The sequence below is a fragment of the Falco peregrinus genome, chromosome 15 (genome assembly GCF_023634155.1).
Source record: "Falco peregrinus isolate bFalPer1 chromosome 15, bFalPer1.pri, whole genome shotgun sequence".
NCBI classification, from domain to species: Eukaryota; Metazoa; Chordata; class Aves; order Falconiformes; family Falconidae; genus Falco; species Falco peregrinus.
The window spans coordinates 733,288-750,738 of NC_073735.1; the positions used below are offsets into that span (position 1 = coordinate 733,288).

A 17,451-nucleotide genomic window follows, 5' to 3' on the forward strand; every position below is an offset into this window, starting at 1 on the left:
AACGTGCAAATGAAGAAAGGACACAAAACACAGATTAAACTCCATGACTTTCCCAGGGGACTGGCGGCACCTCCTGTCCCCCCCGTAACAGAGGCACGCCAGGGGCTGGCACCGGAGCATCACTACTGGCCTCGTGCATTCTGCGTGGTCATGTGTGACTGGGACGTTTGGCCCTGCTATGGTCAGTTCTTCACAGTCTGGCACTGGTGACCGATTTCCACCCAGAGGTCATCGGACCTCCTCTGTTAGATACAGCAGTGGAGGAAACACCTGCCTTTTGCCTCTCTGGATCCTGTTGCCCTCAGGGCTGAGCTGCCAAGCCTGTTAATCATTCCTAAGCTCCTCTAAAAAACACATTTATTTACTCACTCAAGTGGACAATATTATATTAAGTGCTTTATGGTTTTCTTGAAAGGCTCAGTTTATATATAAACTATTGACAGAGTCAATAAGTTTATAATGGGCCACATGTAAAAATCAATTTCTCTGGAAGAAAAAAGTCATCACAGCAACAAATTGTGGCCTTTTGAGTAGGTAAGTGGATGTGGGAGATCTACCCAAGGCACTGTTATTTGCTCGTTCACGTAGTTAAAGAGGAACTGTGATCTCAATGAACTTGGGGGCAATTTAGGGGAACCATCCATATATAATCCAGTAGCTCTTGCAAAGTTGACATGTCACAAAGGCATCAGTGTGCCGTATACTAGTAGGGATGGGCCGTTTACCTCCTCATGCAAGAAGAGCTATTAAAATTGGGAGGCTGTTCTTCAGATAAGAGCACTTTAGGAAAACACATTGCCTACACCCTTAGTGAAAGCAATTTACTCCAACTTCTCTGCAGGGAGCCTGGGGCTTGAAGAGTGACAAATCCTCAAAAAGCAAAGGGGTCAAGTGCTGATGCTGGGACCTGAAAAGCACAGCTCTTGGAAAACAAGGGGTAGAAAGTCTGAAAGACAAATAGGACAAGACAGCATGAGGGCAGAGGAAAAGAGAAAGGTTTGCTCTTGCATCAGAGGGCCTGGGCTGTGTCTGAGAGAATGATTTACTCAACTGGAAATCAAGCACAGGATGGACTCCGAACAACACATAAAGATGACCCAGACAGGTAAGGTAGCACAGGCAGCAAAACGCAGGGAAGTACAGTTATTGCTTCATCTAAATCCTTCTTTTCTCATGCTTACTAGAATGAGGAGAAATTGCTTTGGCATCCTTGCAAAAGCCTGATTTGTTTGCCCTGCTACCACATGCCACTGAAAATATGAACCATAAATCCAGGGAACGATTTGGGCTCTACAAAAAGGTTTGCATCAGCTACTGGGAATCAGGAGGGCTGGCTGGACTGCAAGGTAAAATTTGTCAAAGCATAACAAGACAGTTTGCCTTCTTCACCGGTGCAAGGAAGAGCAAGGGTGCTGGTAGCCAGCAGAGCTGCTGCAGCCCGGCCAAACACCATGGCCCATGCTGGAGCTCACGTTGCAGAACCAGACAGAGAAAGAGGTCATTCCACCAAGAGAAGGTAATGTCATAAAGCAGCACTAAAACCCAAAGCTTCGCAGCCCTGGTCAAATACTAAGCTGCAGTCCACTTTCCCTCTGCTTTACTTTACACCATTCCCTCCTTCCAAAGCACGCTGCCATAAAGTCCAGTTCCAACGGGGCATCCAGAGCGACAATTTGGCTTTGAAAACCTCATCCTATATGAAGACCAAGCTTTTTATAAATTGCTAAACAAAGAAGAAAAAACAGGAAACAAACAAGACACCCAACCCAAAACTGATTTATCTGGTCTCTGGAAATTGAATACGGGAGCTGTTTTATCAGCAACAACACCTGCACACAATGTTGTTGGGGAACGAAACTGCATCCAATGAACAGAGCATCTGACTCAAGGCACTACTAGAACTCCTTTACACCTTCCTTCTTACAGTAATAATTTCAATTGTTTCAATTATTTCCATCTAATCTCCTTGATAAATGTTTTGAAATTCAAACCCAGCTCAAGGTCCATATGTTACATTGAAAACAAACAACAACAAAAAAAAAGGGGGGGGGGGGGAGAAGACAAAACTAACAACAAGCTACACAGAATTAACAAGCTAAAAGAACTAAAAGAATTAATTGCAGCACAGGATTTTGGAAGCATCCAACACCTGTCCTGCTCTGCGCTGCTGTTTTCAAGGTTTTCCAGCACTAGGAGGAACATTTTTTTCAATGCACAACAGCCTGCTTGCAATGCTCTATTTATGCACTGGCTTTATTACTATTACCATGATGGAGCACACCATCACCCCCTCACATGGTCAGAAGCTGTGCAGATACACCGAAACCCTGTGCCCGGCCAGGGAGCGAGGAAGGGACGATGAGCAGCTCTGAGCTCACCTCAGCACCACGAAGCCAAGGCACAGGGAGCAGCTGGCCCCTGGGCCAGCGTTTGCCGTTAATCACCAGGAAATTTCAGGTCTCCCAGAAGGGTAAGCGCCGAGAAGAAACGGGTCAGATTGAGATTTCCTGCAAGGGGACTGAGGACAGAAGGGTGCTCAGTTGCCACAAGTACCCTGTATGCAGGTGATGGACGTGGGGAGGAAAAACGTAAGAGATCTGCTCTGTTCTGTGAGTTTCATTAGGACTCCTGGAAAATTTGTTGAGCTTCTGTTGCTGACAAAAAGGGTCCCCTGAGCTGGCTGAAGGAGGCTGATAATGAATTCGCACACAGTAAATTAGCCTGTGGATATTTTTACAACAGGCTGCTCGCCTCGGCTCCGATGGAAATGCATTGGGGGCCGAGAACTTCCTCCTCATTTGCTCCCGCAATCTCCTGCCAAAGGCTGGCATCTGCTTTCACGCGCCGCTCTGCCTCCCTGTTGAACGGCAGGGAGAGCAACGCGGGCGCTATCTGCAGTCATCAGGCTGGCTACGGAGGAGCCGTCACCCCCGGATTGCTCTCCCATGGACTGGTGCCAGGGGAGTTGCAGCAACTTGCCTCCATCTAACACTCCGCAGAGAGAAGAGCTGCGACACAGAACTAGCTGTCGGCTGGGATGTGCTTATTAAATAAAATTAATGCTAGAAGACAGAAACAGAATTCCCCTCTAGTGCCGCAGGGCAGGTGTTTAATTCAGCATTTTATCCCCTTTTCTCTTCTTTTTTTGCCTGAAATATTTTTCCATCTCCAAGCAGCTTAATGCTATACAGGCTGCCTATTCCCTTTCTGATGGGTTCTCCCTCCATTTAAAGCCATCTTTTTGCCTGCTTCCCTTGACAGCAGTTCACTATGATTTTATCTTTTCTATTAGGCAGTGATTGCAAAACCTCAGAGGGTTCATTAGGAGCTTGATAATCCCTCCAGATTTATTAGTCTAAATTGCTCACTCCTATCTCTCATCCCCATTTAAATATTACTAATTTCCTTCAACATCTCTTCCATCTGCCCAGGTTTTGCCCTATGTCACCTTTCTTTAACGGTCCCTGACAAAAATCCAGTTAGTTTTGCTGAGGGCTGGTCTTTTGGACAAAGCGGTAAAATAACCTGGGTAAACAGATTAATGTCCTGTGAGAGCGAATGGCAACAAAACTTATTTCCTTCTCACCTGCCATGATTGCATTACACCACATGAATGGGTTTTAAAGACAATTTTCACCCCTGGACCTCAAGCAAGTGCTTAATCCACTCACGCTCAAAATTAGGGTGGTGACAAGCTTGATTTTTATAGTTATTTCTGTTGTCCGAGCACCATCCATGAACCCAGACTCCACTGGTGAGGTGCAAACAGAAATCCCTTGCTGCGTGCATAGTCCCAGTCTGAGGGGTGCACAGCAATGGCTGGGACTGGGGAGGGCAAGTGGAAGAAGAAACAGTTGCTGGGACCAGAGGGCAACAGGAAAACTACTTGCTGGGACTGGGAAATGTCGGCAGTGGTTTAGTGTCGTGAGCAGGATCTGATGGGGACGGCCACTGTCCCTCACCAGCTCTACCAGCAGCACCAGCACAGCTACACTCTGACTTGGGGCTGGCAGCGGGGGTGAGAAATCACAGAGCAGCAGCCACTGCTTTAAAACAAATGACCTTCACCTGCCAAGGGCATAGCTCCATCGCTGGCTGATCCCCTCCAAGCACATCCCTTCCTTTTGCTTTCCTGCTGGGTGCCAATCGTTTGCATGGCAATGAACAGCCGCAGTGAAGCTCGCTCTTGCTGGACTGATGTTGAGCAAGGTTAGGACCTATGGATTGAGCGCTAAGCAGGAATCAGAACGCTATTAGTTCAGGTAGGGAGCTTGTGACTTTTTCTTTTTTTTTTTTTTTTGCATTCCTCTCTTTTCTGACATCTCCTTTCCCTATCCGTTTTCCATTCTCTGTCCCAATGGCTCTCTTGGCTTTCAACCCCTCCACTTCACTCCCTCCCCCTCCTCCTCTCCACTCCAGCTCTCCTGCCTACACATTTGGCTCCATCCGTTCCCGTCTGTCTCCCACCCAAACACAAAGCGTGATTCAGCTCTCTGCTTTCCTGGCACACACACCCCCTGGCATAAATATTAATAGAAATTAGAGAATATGAGTATCATTTGGGGTTGGAAGGCACCTCCACTTAATCATCCAGCCCATCCTGCTGCACTCAGGTTTCCATCATCCCTGCGCCAGCATTAATAGGTAGGTAGGCAGGTATCTGGTCTCCCCCGGCAGCAGCATTTCCCCCACGCCACTTGGCAGCCTGTTCAAGAGCCTTGTAAGCTGCTGCAGCAAGAGAAGTTTCTCTGATATTTATTTTGGGTTTTCCCTGCTGCTGCCTAAGCCCATTACTCCTTGTTTAGCACAGTACTCCGGGATTTAACCACACGATCCCCCCATTAATGTTATTAGTAGCTATAAAGCCAAATCACTAGGGGCCATGCTGAAGATATACCCCGCTCTGCCTCTCAACATTTATGGTATCATCCTTCCTTTGTCTTACACAGCCACTCTCAGAGGCGCAGCAGAAAGGAACGGAGTCGTGGTGCCTTCTGCACGCACGCCCCGGCACAGACGGCCCTTGTCCCGGCACAGGGAACAGGTCTGGGGGCTGACACCTGCGGGACCCTCCCGAGCCCTCGCCCAGGAACCACTCCTCTGCTGGTGCTTCCCAAGGACACACACAACTCATCACACCAGCTCCAGCCACAAATTCTGCCTTTGGCAGCTACACAGGATCCATCGGCGCTGCTGGGCACTGTCGGCTTTCGCGTCCCAAAGGCCAGGGCGAGACTCCCCATGGCTGATGCTCAGGTTTGCAGGGGGACACCCGTCCGTGCCTCCCTCCCCCTCTGCCACAAACTCCCTGATCCACAAGCACACGGCTCTCCCCAGCGCTCCCATGGGCCGGAGAGATCAGCTCCTATTAACATGAGTCTACATGCACACGGGAGAAAAGCCAAGAAAAACGTCTTACCAGATTAGTGAAGATATACGTGTAATAGGCAGATGCCATTCCCAGTTCAGCTGCCTGTGAAGGAGAGGAAAGGAGATTAGACCAGAGCCTGACAATCTTCAGTCTCCACTCCGGCAAGGCAGAGACTGGGCCACATTTGCTTTTTCATCCTTATCGCTCCGTGCAAGTGCTGCTGTCTTCCTGCAGGCAGGGGAGGGTAGGACGCAGCAACACAATTTGACCTGTGAAATTAAAGTCTGGGGAACCAATTTTTCAGCAGGACTGAGCCTACCTCTGGGGTCTCCTCTCTGCAACAGCACTGACAAAGCTCTTGCACAGGGGCTGCCTGGCAGAGAGAAACCACCCAAGACCACACGAGCCGCAGCGCCGGACCCCGGTGGCCATCCCTGCTCCCGTACGGGGATTTCTGCACCCAGCCCCATCCCGCGGGTGTATCCAGCCAAAGACAACCTGGAAGAAGGACACCCATTGAAAGCCAAAGCTTTTGCACCCCCAGCAGCAACGGTCCATACAGACCCTGGCAAGGTGAGGTGGGCTCCCGCAGCCCCCAGACCTCCAGAGCCCCTTGGGCTGAGCAGTTCCTCGGGCGCGCTGTGTGCCCGGAGGGACGCAGGGCTGGCTGAGGTGGGCTGCTCGGGAAGCGGGTGCTGCTTTTCTCCTGTTCAGCTACCACCACCTTTTTGAACACAGTGAGGGAAAGCAGGAGCTGAGAGCGCTCAGGGCTTGTCTCCTTGCACCACAAACACCTTGGTGCAGAGAGCAAGGCAGAATGAGCCCTTCTAGAGTTACAGAAAAAGGACAGTCTTCCCAGTGGTGGTTTTCCCACATGTATCAGTCAGATTTGGGCTCCAGTCCCACAAATGAAATTTAGTCACTCGGCCTGTTCTCCAGAATTTAGACAGGGTTGCAATGGCCACAGAAATAGAAAAAAAAGAGGCTAAAAGTGTATGAGATGCAGAGAGATGGACGCGATTTTTTCCACAGGATTATCTGTTCTAGAGACCACAGACCAGATAATTGAAGTCCTTTTTCCAAAATTCAAAATTCTCAGTAAACAAGGAGTTGGTTACAGGAACAGATGCTCAGGAAAGTGGGGGATTAATCTGCAGATCCTCCTGACAGCCAATGTTTCACTGCCAAGCACAGCTGGTCTCAAATTGTGCTTCTGGACCTTGGCAAAGAGGTGTTCTCATCACCCCAGACCACACAGAGGAATTGGAGGCAGGGAAGGAAGGACCAAAGGTAGCACCCCCTTACTTGGTTTTAGTCCCTTTCCATCTCCCCCAGAAGCTGGAGATGGTGACAACAGAGAAGAGGTGGCTCAGGTTGCACCTCTCCCTGTTCCTGCCTGTTCCTTACCTATTTCTGTGCAAAACCGAGGCCACCACTGTTGCACTGGGAGTGGACACGGGGGGCAGTGGGGAAAGCTTCGGATGCCACCAGAAGACTGATGGTGGCTTAGGTTTGGCTCTGTCCAGCACTTCAGTTGCACATGGTTATCCTGTCCCTTGCACAGGTGGTAAAACGGACATAGCAAAGTCATTTGACCAAAAGAGCACTGCGACTCCAGAGGCGGCCGCCGACCTGCCTTTCAGCCAGCTCTCCAGAGAGCTACCTCATTTTTAAGCTCCTACACAATAAAACCTGGCACCCATTTCCCTCCCTTTTCCCTTCCTGGAGACAGTGATAATGTCAGCTCTCCCTCTGACCCCCTTTGAAGTCAGTGCATTTGATTTCAAGGGTAGAATATCAAAGCGAGCAACAAAGCGCTTCCCGTGAGCATCGCTCCCATCCATTTAACGTGCCCGCTGGCAGGTGGGCAGCCGGGACAGGCTGGTAATCAAGGAAGCAACCATGTGTCTCCAGACCATATGCAGAGGGGTAAGAGATGAGAAATTGCAATTTCTCTCATTGTCTGAGGCCAGGACTGGTCCTCTGAGACAGGTCTGACACAAGGCACTTTCAAATGCGTTTTTCTTGCTTTTGGTGACCTATGGGCAGGGGCCAAGGATGTACCAGTTTGCTCACCACAACCTCACTCCCCACTCTGCTTGCACCTCTATAAAGAAAATACTTCCCAGGATCCCAAGGTGCAAGAAGTTGCCAGATCAGAAGCTCGTTATTTACTACCTTCCATTCCTACAACCCTCTAGCCAGGTAGACTACATTAGGTTTTACTGAACTGCTGAAAAATCGTGGCGATCTCTGACATCTTTATCAGTTGTGGCAGAAGGATGCTCGAGCCAGGAAGGGACACTGCAGGTGCCTGAAAAGCACTGCTGTGTGCCTGTGGGAAGTCACTATAGCAACAGAGGAGGGGGACAGCCCTCAGCAGCCAGGCAGCATGAAACAGGGACCAGGAGAAAAAAAAAAAAAGAAGTAAAAAACCCATAAGCCACCCCCCCTGACATAGAGGGGACCCCAAAACCCCCCAAATCTGCCTATTTATAAATGCAAAATTGCAAGCAGTGGAATAAAAATCTTTGGATAGGGTGGGGAATAATAAAACCAGCTCTAATGGTTTCTGCTGGCTGTCATCTGGGCTAAATCTGCTACAGTCAAGGCCTCTGAATGACTGACTCCCTGCCACCACGGCCAGGACACCATGTGTAATGCCTGCACCAACAGCCAAGGGGGGACCCCACTGCCTGGATCCTGCCTCCATTCCAGAAAGTACTTCTTGTTCCTTCCAGGATGTGGGAAACTCTACACAACTTTAGACTCCATCTGGAGCCACTGCTCAATTTTGAAGTAGACTATCAAAACAAATGCTAAAAACTGCAGCAGGAGACCATTTAAAAATAAACATGATTAAAATAAAATCTTGGTTAATAAGACAATAAAAAAGGAAGCAAAAAGTTAGAAATGTACTTGGAGAAAAAAAGAAAAAGCTATTGCACTGATTGACTAATTTCAGATTGCTAAGCAGCCCGCCACGGCTGTCTGACGGCAACAGGAGCCAAAAGCACATACCACTTCTAGAAAGCAAACACATCAGTTCAGAGCAATTAAACCATTGCTTCTACAGATACAGTCCTGGAAAGAGAGAGCAAATTATTTTCCTCAGAAACTCCATCAGTGGCAATTCCCTTCTCAGCAGAGACCATTTCCAGTGTTGCTGCAGGAATTTTTACACTCCATTATCATACAGCACCTGCATGTGCACGCTCATGTACCACACACAGTATCTCGTTCAGTGGAAGCAGCAGCATTTACAACTGTGACAGTTAATAGACACTTACCTTCTGCAAAATGGTGTGAGACATGGAAGCGTTGGCATGTACAATGATGGTAGCAGTTTTGTCATCTCTGATCTCTTTTAGGAGAGGGGTAGGATCCCGGCTGTCATCTAGCATCCGAACTGAGAGAGTGTCCTTGGAAATTAGGAACTGCCGAAGCAACTTCTCTAGGTTTAAAAGGCCTTCAAATAAAAGGGAGAAAAAAACAGATACCATTAAATTTTATGCTTGATTCAAAAGGCACTTCACCCGTGGCCCACAGTCATCTCCAGTAGGAAGCAGTCCTGTAGTTCCGTGCCTATGTGCTGCAAAAGAAAGGATCTGGGGGTGCAGCGCAGACTCGCTGCGTGGGCCAGCAGGGAATGGGAAATGACGGAGCTACGCCAGCTCTTCTCCAGGCAAAAAGTGGCCCCAAAGGCCTCCTGGGAAGAGATAAGATTGCTGATACAAATTTGCTCAGGACCCCAGAGTCCAGACAAGTTCTGCATCACCTTCCTGCATGTGAGATTGTTCTGGTTATCACTGGTTGCTAGAGGACGATTCCTCCTCCTAAGCCTTTGCATTATTATCTCCCAAACTAAGTGCCCTGCAAGGCACAACTGATACACTTTGGAGATCCTGGAGCAATTTAATGGGGAGCTGCTGCCTTCCAAAGGCATGTGTCCCTGGGGATGGAAAGCTCTGCTGAGAGTCAGACAAAGCAGAGGTCATTGAAAAAAATACAACATTAGGTCTATGCAAAAAAAAAAAAATCGTGGAAAAAATTGTGAGTACAGTCTTAGCACAGTGTGGAATTGCTTGTGGACTGGGGATTCCTAGAGCAGCACAGAAGCCAATAAAACCAGCCCACCAACCAAGGTGCTTTGTGGAGAAGTTAGAGAGTAAAGCAGGATGTTTGCAGTCCAGTGGCTCCATCACTGGGCATGGTCTCTGGAGACCCACCTCCACGTCAAAGCCCTCCTCCCTCTCTCCGCCTTGCCACCTGCGTCTCTGCCCCTGCCCAGCTCTCCGAGTGCCCTGGCACAGCACAGCCCTCCGCCTCTTTGGGCAGCGTCTGGATGTGATCAGCCACGGAAAAGAGCCAGGGCTCTGGTACCTGAGCACTCCCCACGCAGCCCACAGGACCGGGCTCTCCCTTCAGACGGCAGCTGAAGAAAATAAGTAATAATTAGTGAGCACCCACACGGATGAGCCCTGACTTCCCTGGATTTGTGCCCTATTGCCTTCGGCATTTCTGATTGAAGCTTCTTCCTGCAGCTAGGTCACTGCAAGGGCTCCTTCCAACACAGCTCCCTTGATGTCTAACAAGACGTCAAAGCTCCGCTGCAGCTTTTCTTAGGCAAGAAAGCGTCTCTTCTATCCAGCTGCTGAGTTTCATCAGGGAATAGCCTTCTCTCAAACCTGATTGACCAGAGAGACCACCAGATGTAACCATCACCCAGACACACACAGCTAGCATGGTCACACATCCCGTCTCTGAAGAAAAACAATCCCAAAAGAAGGAGGAAAGCTGAACTGGGGGAAACTGAAAACAACGTAATGATCAGCAGAACCACGTCACAGCTGGTGGAGGGGAAAAACCCATCCTCAGGTCAGGGCTCTACTCTTAACCTAACCGTACGTTTGACTGCATAAACCCGCTCATTCACCAGAAGGTCGGGGACCACAGAAGCAACACAATGCAATGCAATTAGCGTCAGAGCGCGCTGCTTTCAAGGTCTCCCAGCACTTCACAAAGGTAACAAAGCAGTGCATTAAAAGGGACACATCCAAGATGAGGAGCCTCTCATTTACAGTGAGTGTTTCAGGAGCCAAGTTTGCACCGAGCTCTTTACAATGCATTTGCCTCTTACCTTTTCTCTGAGTATACACAGGAACCCAGCAAGGGACTACACAAACAGCTGCAGCCAGGACTTCTCTGGATTACACCAACCTCTTTTTTTTTTTCTCACTAGCCAGTGAAATCACTCTGTGTCCAGGACACACAGACTAGACCGCACCTGACTATTTTTTCGGGGTTTTTTTGCATGCTAGCTCAAGTGAACAGTACATTTTCCCTAAACTCTCCATTTGATCCTTGTGGGATTTATTTTCACCTTATTCCACATCTGCAAGGAACCAGACAGGTTGCTGCAAGTAACAGCCCTGAGAATATAAAATTTGCTTGTAGCTCATCCCAGCAAAATCTGCTGCTGCAAAACTGAGGAAGGGCACTTTATTACCTTTATAAAAGTCTTGCATTAAAAAAAAAACAGACATGGGAACTTACCCTTTTTCTCCATGATGAACTGAACCGATGTTAAATTTCATGGCATTTAACACCGTACTCGGTAAGAAGTGGATGTTTAGGAAGAGGGGAGGCAGCACTAGGTGCAGCCCACTGGGCACCACCCACCAAGACTATCACTGAACCTAAAATACTTCTGCCCTTGGAGAATGTTCCCAGGCAAGCATCATGGCAAAGCAGGGGGTAGCAGCAGCAAGTGCTTGCACCGCAGTCCATACGGAGCGCACCAGAGACTGCAGCCCTGCAGCGCTTGGCTTGGGACAGACCTAAAGGAAAAAGGGAAACTGCACTGCTCTGCACACCGCTGTCCTGGTGGGAGAAGCCCAGGTTTACACCATGATGTGACTTTCAAGAGGACAGAAATTCACAGAAAAGCATAGGTGGCTGGAGGGAAATCTTCATCCCTCCCCTTTGGAAATATACCTTTTTGATTTAATTTCTTGCAGAAATAAAATCAGATCCTGCTTCTTAATGCCAAAGGTTGTATATCTCAGCTGTAAGTTAATCTTGCAAACTGGAGAGCATCCCTCTGCCAACCGCTACGAGTTTGTGATTCACATCGGACCCGCAGCTTCCTCTGCACTGTCCTCTTTGCTGGCTCCATCTGCACCGCTGTGGCCACCTTCTCCCCCTGCCCAGGGCCACCCTGGCCTCTGCGCTGAGGAAGGCAGAGCCCAGCCGCGACGTTTCCCAAAGCACATCAGGCACAGAGAGGAGGAAGTGGGAGCAGGGAAAAAAAAACCAGCGACTGAGCTCCTCCTCTGGCTCACGGAAATTATAATTTCCAGCACGTTAGATCCCACCTGTAGCCTCATCAGGCCTCCTGCTTGCAGCTGCTCTTGCCGGGTGGGGAGAAGTCTCTATTATCTGAAGAGATTCCCTTTTGTGTGGTGATGAAGGGGTGTGAGATGCTGCTGCTGACAGACAGGCACTTCAGAAGGGTGCTCCACAGGCCCAACACCAGCAAGGGCTTGTGGATCCCTCCCAGCAGCTTTGAATCGCTGCAGCAAGGACCACCGTCACCACCGTATGCAGAGGTGGCATCAGGCACGTGCTGCCTGAACAGTGCTATGGGGACCACAGGCACACACTGGGGCATGTCATTGGGTCGAGCTGGCTGGTGGGAAGTGCTGAACTTGTTTATTTCACTTCTCCTTTTCCTATGCAAAAATTTGGAGCTGGCAGGAGTAGCCCACCCCCGAGCTCTCTGCAAGTATGGCCTCCCCCCCAGAGCACCCGCTCCACCCTACAGCTGGCTGCCAGGGAACGGCCCTGGGGAGCAGGAAAGGCCGGACCTGAAGGCTTTTGTGGAGTCCCACCTTCCACATGTTTATTGCTCTCGCCAGTGAGGCTACCGGAGAGGAGACAGGCTCCTTCTCTCCGAGCTCTGCTGCCCAGGGCCTGGGGGACCAGCAGCTCTGTTTACAGTTGCACTGGGTTTGTGCTGGTGCAATGCCTGATCCTGACGGCTGGGAAGAGAAACGGTGATTTCCATCCTCCAGCCTCGCTCTTACACCCAACAGCATTGCTTCAAACACCTCCCTGGGACCTGAGGCCGTGCACAAGCTTTTTGACCTCAGTGCCCTGGCCTCCCTTTCTAAACACTGGGTGTTATCTCCTCCCCTCTGACAATCAGAGCCCACAGAGCAGCTCCTACGAAGTCTGTGCACCCCTGTATTAGTCTGTGTTTGCTTTTTGTGTTAAGGTTTCTGTGGATTCACACAAATGCTTCCAAGTTAGGACTTCAGAGCAATTCACAAACCAACTAATTATTCCACTCTGCAGAGAAACTGAGTCACATAATCTTATTTTGTTCACCATTGCATTACACTTAGGCTGGCCTAAGTTCATTGACTTTGAGGGTCATTTTCTGCTTCTGCCAGAAGAAATTACAATCAGCCCCCAGAGGAAGGATGTGACTCCTTACAGTGATAGTGTGAGCATGATGGGATAGGACCCAGGAGTCCCATCACAGCCTGGTACTTAAGCCAAAACAGCTATGACTCTCCCTCCTGGGATCTAAATAGTAACATCCCTCAAAACAGCATTTCCTCACTGATGAGCAGACAGCTCATAAGCTCCCTTTATTTGCCTCCAAGGAACCTTCCAAAAACCCAAAGTGCCTTGAGTTAGAGTTAAGGACTGTGCTTAGGAGCACTGCTTGTCCTAAGGGAAAATGGGGGCCTGTGCTCCTAACTGAAGCTGCGTTATGCCTTTTCTGCGCTCTGTTATCATCGGAGCATGTTGTGCCTCAGGCCTAGCTCAGATAAGGTCCTACCGGAGCACAAAGAGCAGGATTCATGAAAGGCACCCATCCCACTGCTTCCCTGGGTCTGGGAAGGACTCAGGTTGCACAGCACATCCTACATACTTAGTTATCCAGGAATACCAGAGTAAAATAAACTGGATTGATTCAATTAAAAAGGGTGTTATTTTAATGTGAGCTATTTGGTTCCCAAGGTTTGGATCCACTTAAAGGAAGAATCATATTAATACCAGGCTGCATTCAACGGGAGGCCCTTGCACGTTTTGGCACACAGCTGGGTGGCAGGGCAGGGGTGTACGGTGGTGTGCTGATGTGTATGTGCTCCGTGTCTGGCAGCAGCACGATGAGAGAGCTGTGAGCATGCTGCATGGCAGGTGAGAAAACCTAATTATCTTTTCTTCTCTGCTTCTTTTTTTTTTCCTTTTTGCTTAAGGTTAAGGTTAGACAATGAAAAATTCCAGCACTAGAAGTAATGTAGGAGACCATTAGCATGATTTTAATTGCATAATTTTGGGTCAGGTCCTCTGCTCGGGTAAAACTGAGCATGCTTATTGACTTACATCTGCTGAGGATGTGGTCTCCTCAGGTAAATAAAGCAAAAAGAAAAGGCAAAGACACTCCTAATCCTTCTGTCCCTGTGCAGGAGTCTGCCACAACACCGCGCTCCTCACACAACTGGTGGTGTGAAGTTGCCCAGGACTAGCTGGAAAGGATGCTGCCTTTCCTTTGTACCTGGCCCCATGGCCAGAGACCACTAAGCTCTTGCCAGTATGCCCAAAGCTCTCACTGGATCTATGTGACTTTTCAAAGCCGCTCTTCTAAGTTTGTTTGTATGGTAAACTCTAGTGCTAATGAATCTGGCTACAGGATAACAACAGTAAAACTACTGTAGCCACTACACACCAGCTACCTACCTACAAGCTGACCTTAAAAAGCAGAGGACAGTTTACTCTAACCACTGCGATGCAGAGCTTGCTCCTGCCATGTTAGGAGAGTTATGCAGAGATGAATACGGTCTTGCTGAGGTGAATGCTCCAGCATCCAGATGCACAATTACCAGCAGATGTGTGGCTGCATAGCCCAAGAGGGTGTGCAGCGTATTGACCATTAATCAAGCTCTACTTTTAGGCCACAAACTGCACGTGGATTTCAGAAAGACATATTTCAAAAAGCTTTACTTGCCTAAAATAATCTCCAGAAACAAATCTAAGCCGCCTTTTTTTTTTTTTCCATTTCAAAACCCCATCTGTGCAAGCAAAACTCTCTTCAGATTATCAAACAGAAGGCAGGCAAGTCTCTCCTCATCCCCTTTCCTCCTCTCACAAACACCTCCAAGAGAGCGACAGGGTGGAAAACCTGCCCCACAGTCCTCCGCTGTTCCGGGTAGCTCTGACCGAGTGCCTGCTGCTGCCACAGACCCTGCCACCACGGCCAGGTGAGACGAACACCCTGGGACACCCTGGGATGCAGCAGCGAGGCAGCTCTCACACGCTGCCTGTGGGACCGTCTCCAGCAGGCACCAAACGTGCAGAAGGAGATAGAACAGGAGGCACTGGGAGCAGAGGGGCAGCCAAGCTTGGCCTGGCAAGGACTTACATTCAGCTTTGGCACAGATGAGGCAGGCAGTGGTGCAGTTAAAGAAATTCAAGATTCCTGCCACAGCCACGCTGATATCGGTGTTGCTGGGATGGAGGTTGAGGGTGGTGAACCGCTGGAGCTGCAGCTTCAGGAACTCCTCTGGTGCCACTTTGAAGTGAGGAACCTAAGTGGGGAGGAGGGGAAAGAAAACATAATTAAAGAGGAAAAAGAAATAAAAACAAGTAAATCTACCATAAAAGACCTTTGGTGTGAAATGCACAGCAGGCAGAAAGTGAATATCGCAATAAAACTGCAGAAGCATCACTGGAGTGAAGAAAGGAGGGTGGGATTTGTGCAATAGTAAGAGGAAAATAATTATCACAGCAACAAGAAGCCACAGGAAGGAGTGGATCAGGAAAAGTCTTGCTGAGCCACTCAGAGAAAGGCAACAGGGGCTGTGATTACAGCACAGGAAACCATTCCAGACGAGTTCAACCTAATTAGCTTGGGCACTAATTGTAGCCAGGCCCACACTTCATTTTGGGCTTGCTGCCTGGGTAAATATGAAGGATGCACTGCAGGCAGGCGGGGACTTACACAGCCCATGCTGGAGACCCCCAGACCTTTGCTGTGTGCTAGATGGATGAAGTGCTGCAAATCCACCCCTGCCTGCAGTACGGATGTGTCGTCAGGTAATTAGGAGAGATGAAGGGAAGAACAAGATGACCCTGCGCTGGCAAGGCTCAGGAGAGAGAGGAACAGATGCAGCAGCCAGAAGCTTTGGGCTTTTTCAATCAGCGGAGAGGTAACAGGTGGCCATACGGTGGGCAAGCTCCAATGGGACTGTAACCACAAACCCTAATAATGCTGCACTTGTCACTACTACAATGGAACAGGAGGTGGGAGTGGGATGCCGTTTCCCAGGGAATTCGGGGAAGGGGGAGCAGGGAAGCTGTGTGGGGGGACGCCCTGAGGGTTCCCGCCGAGGCAGGTCTGCTGCACACCTCGCAGTCTCATCTAAAGGGAACGGGTGGGTGGGCAGACAGGTCAAGCTCAGACACCGGGAGTTCAGCCAAATAAGAAGGAATATTGTTTTCCTTTTGCTGAGTGAATTATTCGGAAGAAATAGAAGACAGAGAATGGGAAACATCTGCTTCAGCTTTATTAGAGGAGTGTCAAGTCCTCTTTTCCTTCATTATTAGTCCTTCTGAAGCTATCATCCTATGCCTCCCATCTCTCTCCTCATGGGAAAGGCTATTAGTAGCTTGTAATAGCTGCTTTATTGACAGCATAAGCTGTTTGGTTAGCAATAGGTAAGTTAAAGAGTAATAAGCTGCTATCGGCCTTGATTTCAGTCTGCCGCCCTCATCCCAGGCTCTGTTAACAGGGAGAGAAGTAGCCTGTAAGCAAAAGGCCAATTTCTTTAACCAGAGCAGACAGGGTAGCTCCGGCACAAGAGCGCTGATGGCTTTGGGGAGCCAGATGGACTCAGACCTGCAGCAACAGCCGCTCCCAGAGCAGAGAGAGCTGCACCCAGGGGTGAAGCAGCCGCCACGCCGCAGCTCCTGCAAGTGCCCTGCTCCACCTCACCTTCCGTCCCGGAGCCCTCCTCTCTGTTCCAAGAGCTCTGCCCCAGTGCAGCACCCCTTTCTGGACAGGAGGGAAGGAAACCTTTGGGCCAGAGGCACTGGAGGGACAACACAGGAGACAGTTTCATCCCCCAGTTTTAGCACAGGCTCCCGGTGAACACCAGGCCAGTCTCTCCACCACCTGGTACCTCAGTGGTAAAATGTGGGCAACTCTGTCCTTTACCTGATGGATGGCTGGAAGCACAATGGATCTGCCTGGGTTGCTGTATCACGTTTAACACAGTGGCACCAACTGATGCTACTGTGATATAAATCACAGGGAGTTACTGCAGGTTTACATCACTAGGAGGGCAGCTGAGATCAAGCGTGAGAATCAAACACCTTAGAAGTGCACTAGCACTCACCTTTCATTTCTGAAAAAAAAATAAAAAAATGAAGATACTTAGATCAGAGGCTCGGGCTGAATATGAATTTCAGGGGAAAAACACTTGCAATCTGTTACTGCAGAGTTGCCTTTGTCTGGGATGGAGCACATGTCTGCGACATTTAACTGGGGAAAGCACTACAAAATACTCTCAAGAGACCTGTCCTGCTGCAGCCCAAAGCACTAGGTCTAAAAGATTTCTTCCATCTCTTCAACACTGGTGATTCTCAGGGAACAAAGAAGAGCAGTCATTTGTGAATGCAAATTATTTACAGTGCTCGGTTCCAGGCACTCCCCTCCTTGGAGGCTGGGCTCTGGAGAGAGACCACTAAGTGGCTGAGAGATGTTATCTGGCTTTAAAGGGATGAACTATGAGAAGAGAACTCAATTTCTTTTCCCCTGAGTAGAGCCAGATCAGTGTAAGATGGTTCAAGGCTTATAAAATATTGTCAGGCACAGAGTCTGGACACAGATTAAAAAAAGGGTTTGCACTGATGGAACAGCAGCAAACAGAAATGGCTACAGCTTTCCAGGTACGTGCACAAAGTCACGTCACACCCAGGAACTTTGGCTGGGATTTGCATCCGCCAGGGCAGGCTTTGGTTTTTGCACCCCTTAGTCAGTGGGGACATGGTTTGCATCAGTTCTG

The 17,451-nt window shown here is 49.2% G+C and overlaps 1 protein-coding gene across 2 annotated transcripts in view; it reads right to left on the reverse strand.

Moving 5' to 3' along the window:
* The window catches only part of GRIK4 (glutamate ionotropic receptor kainate type subunit 4), a 206,264-nt gene that overhangs the window by 50,784 nt on the left and 138,029 nt on the right, over positions 1–17,451 (reverse strand). For both annotated transcript variants that reach the window (XR_008749915.1, XM_055819424.1), the window contains exons 5-7: positions 14,808–14,973; positions 8,662–8,840; positions 5,420–5,473 (exon numbers count right to left, since the gene is read on the reverse strand). Coding sequence is in view for 1 of the 2 variants with exons in the window: in XM_055819424.1 (XP_055675399.1) it covers positions 5,420–5,473; positions 8,662–8,840; positions 14,808–14,973 (399 nt within the window). In the remaining variant the exon portion in view is untranslated. The remainder of the gene's footprint in view (positions 1–5,419; positions 5,474–8,661; positions 8,841–14,807; positions 14,974–17,451) is intronic.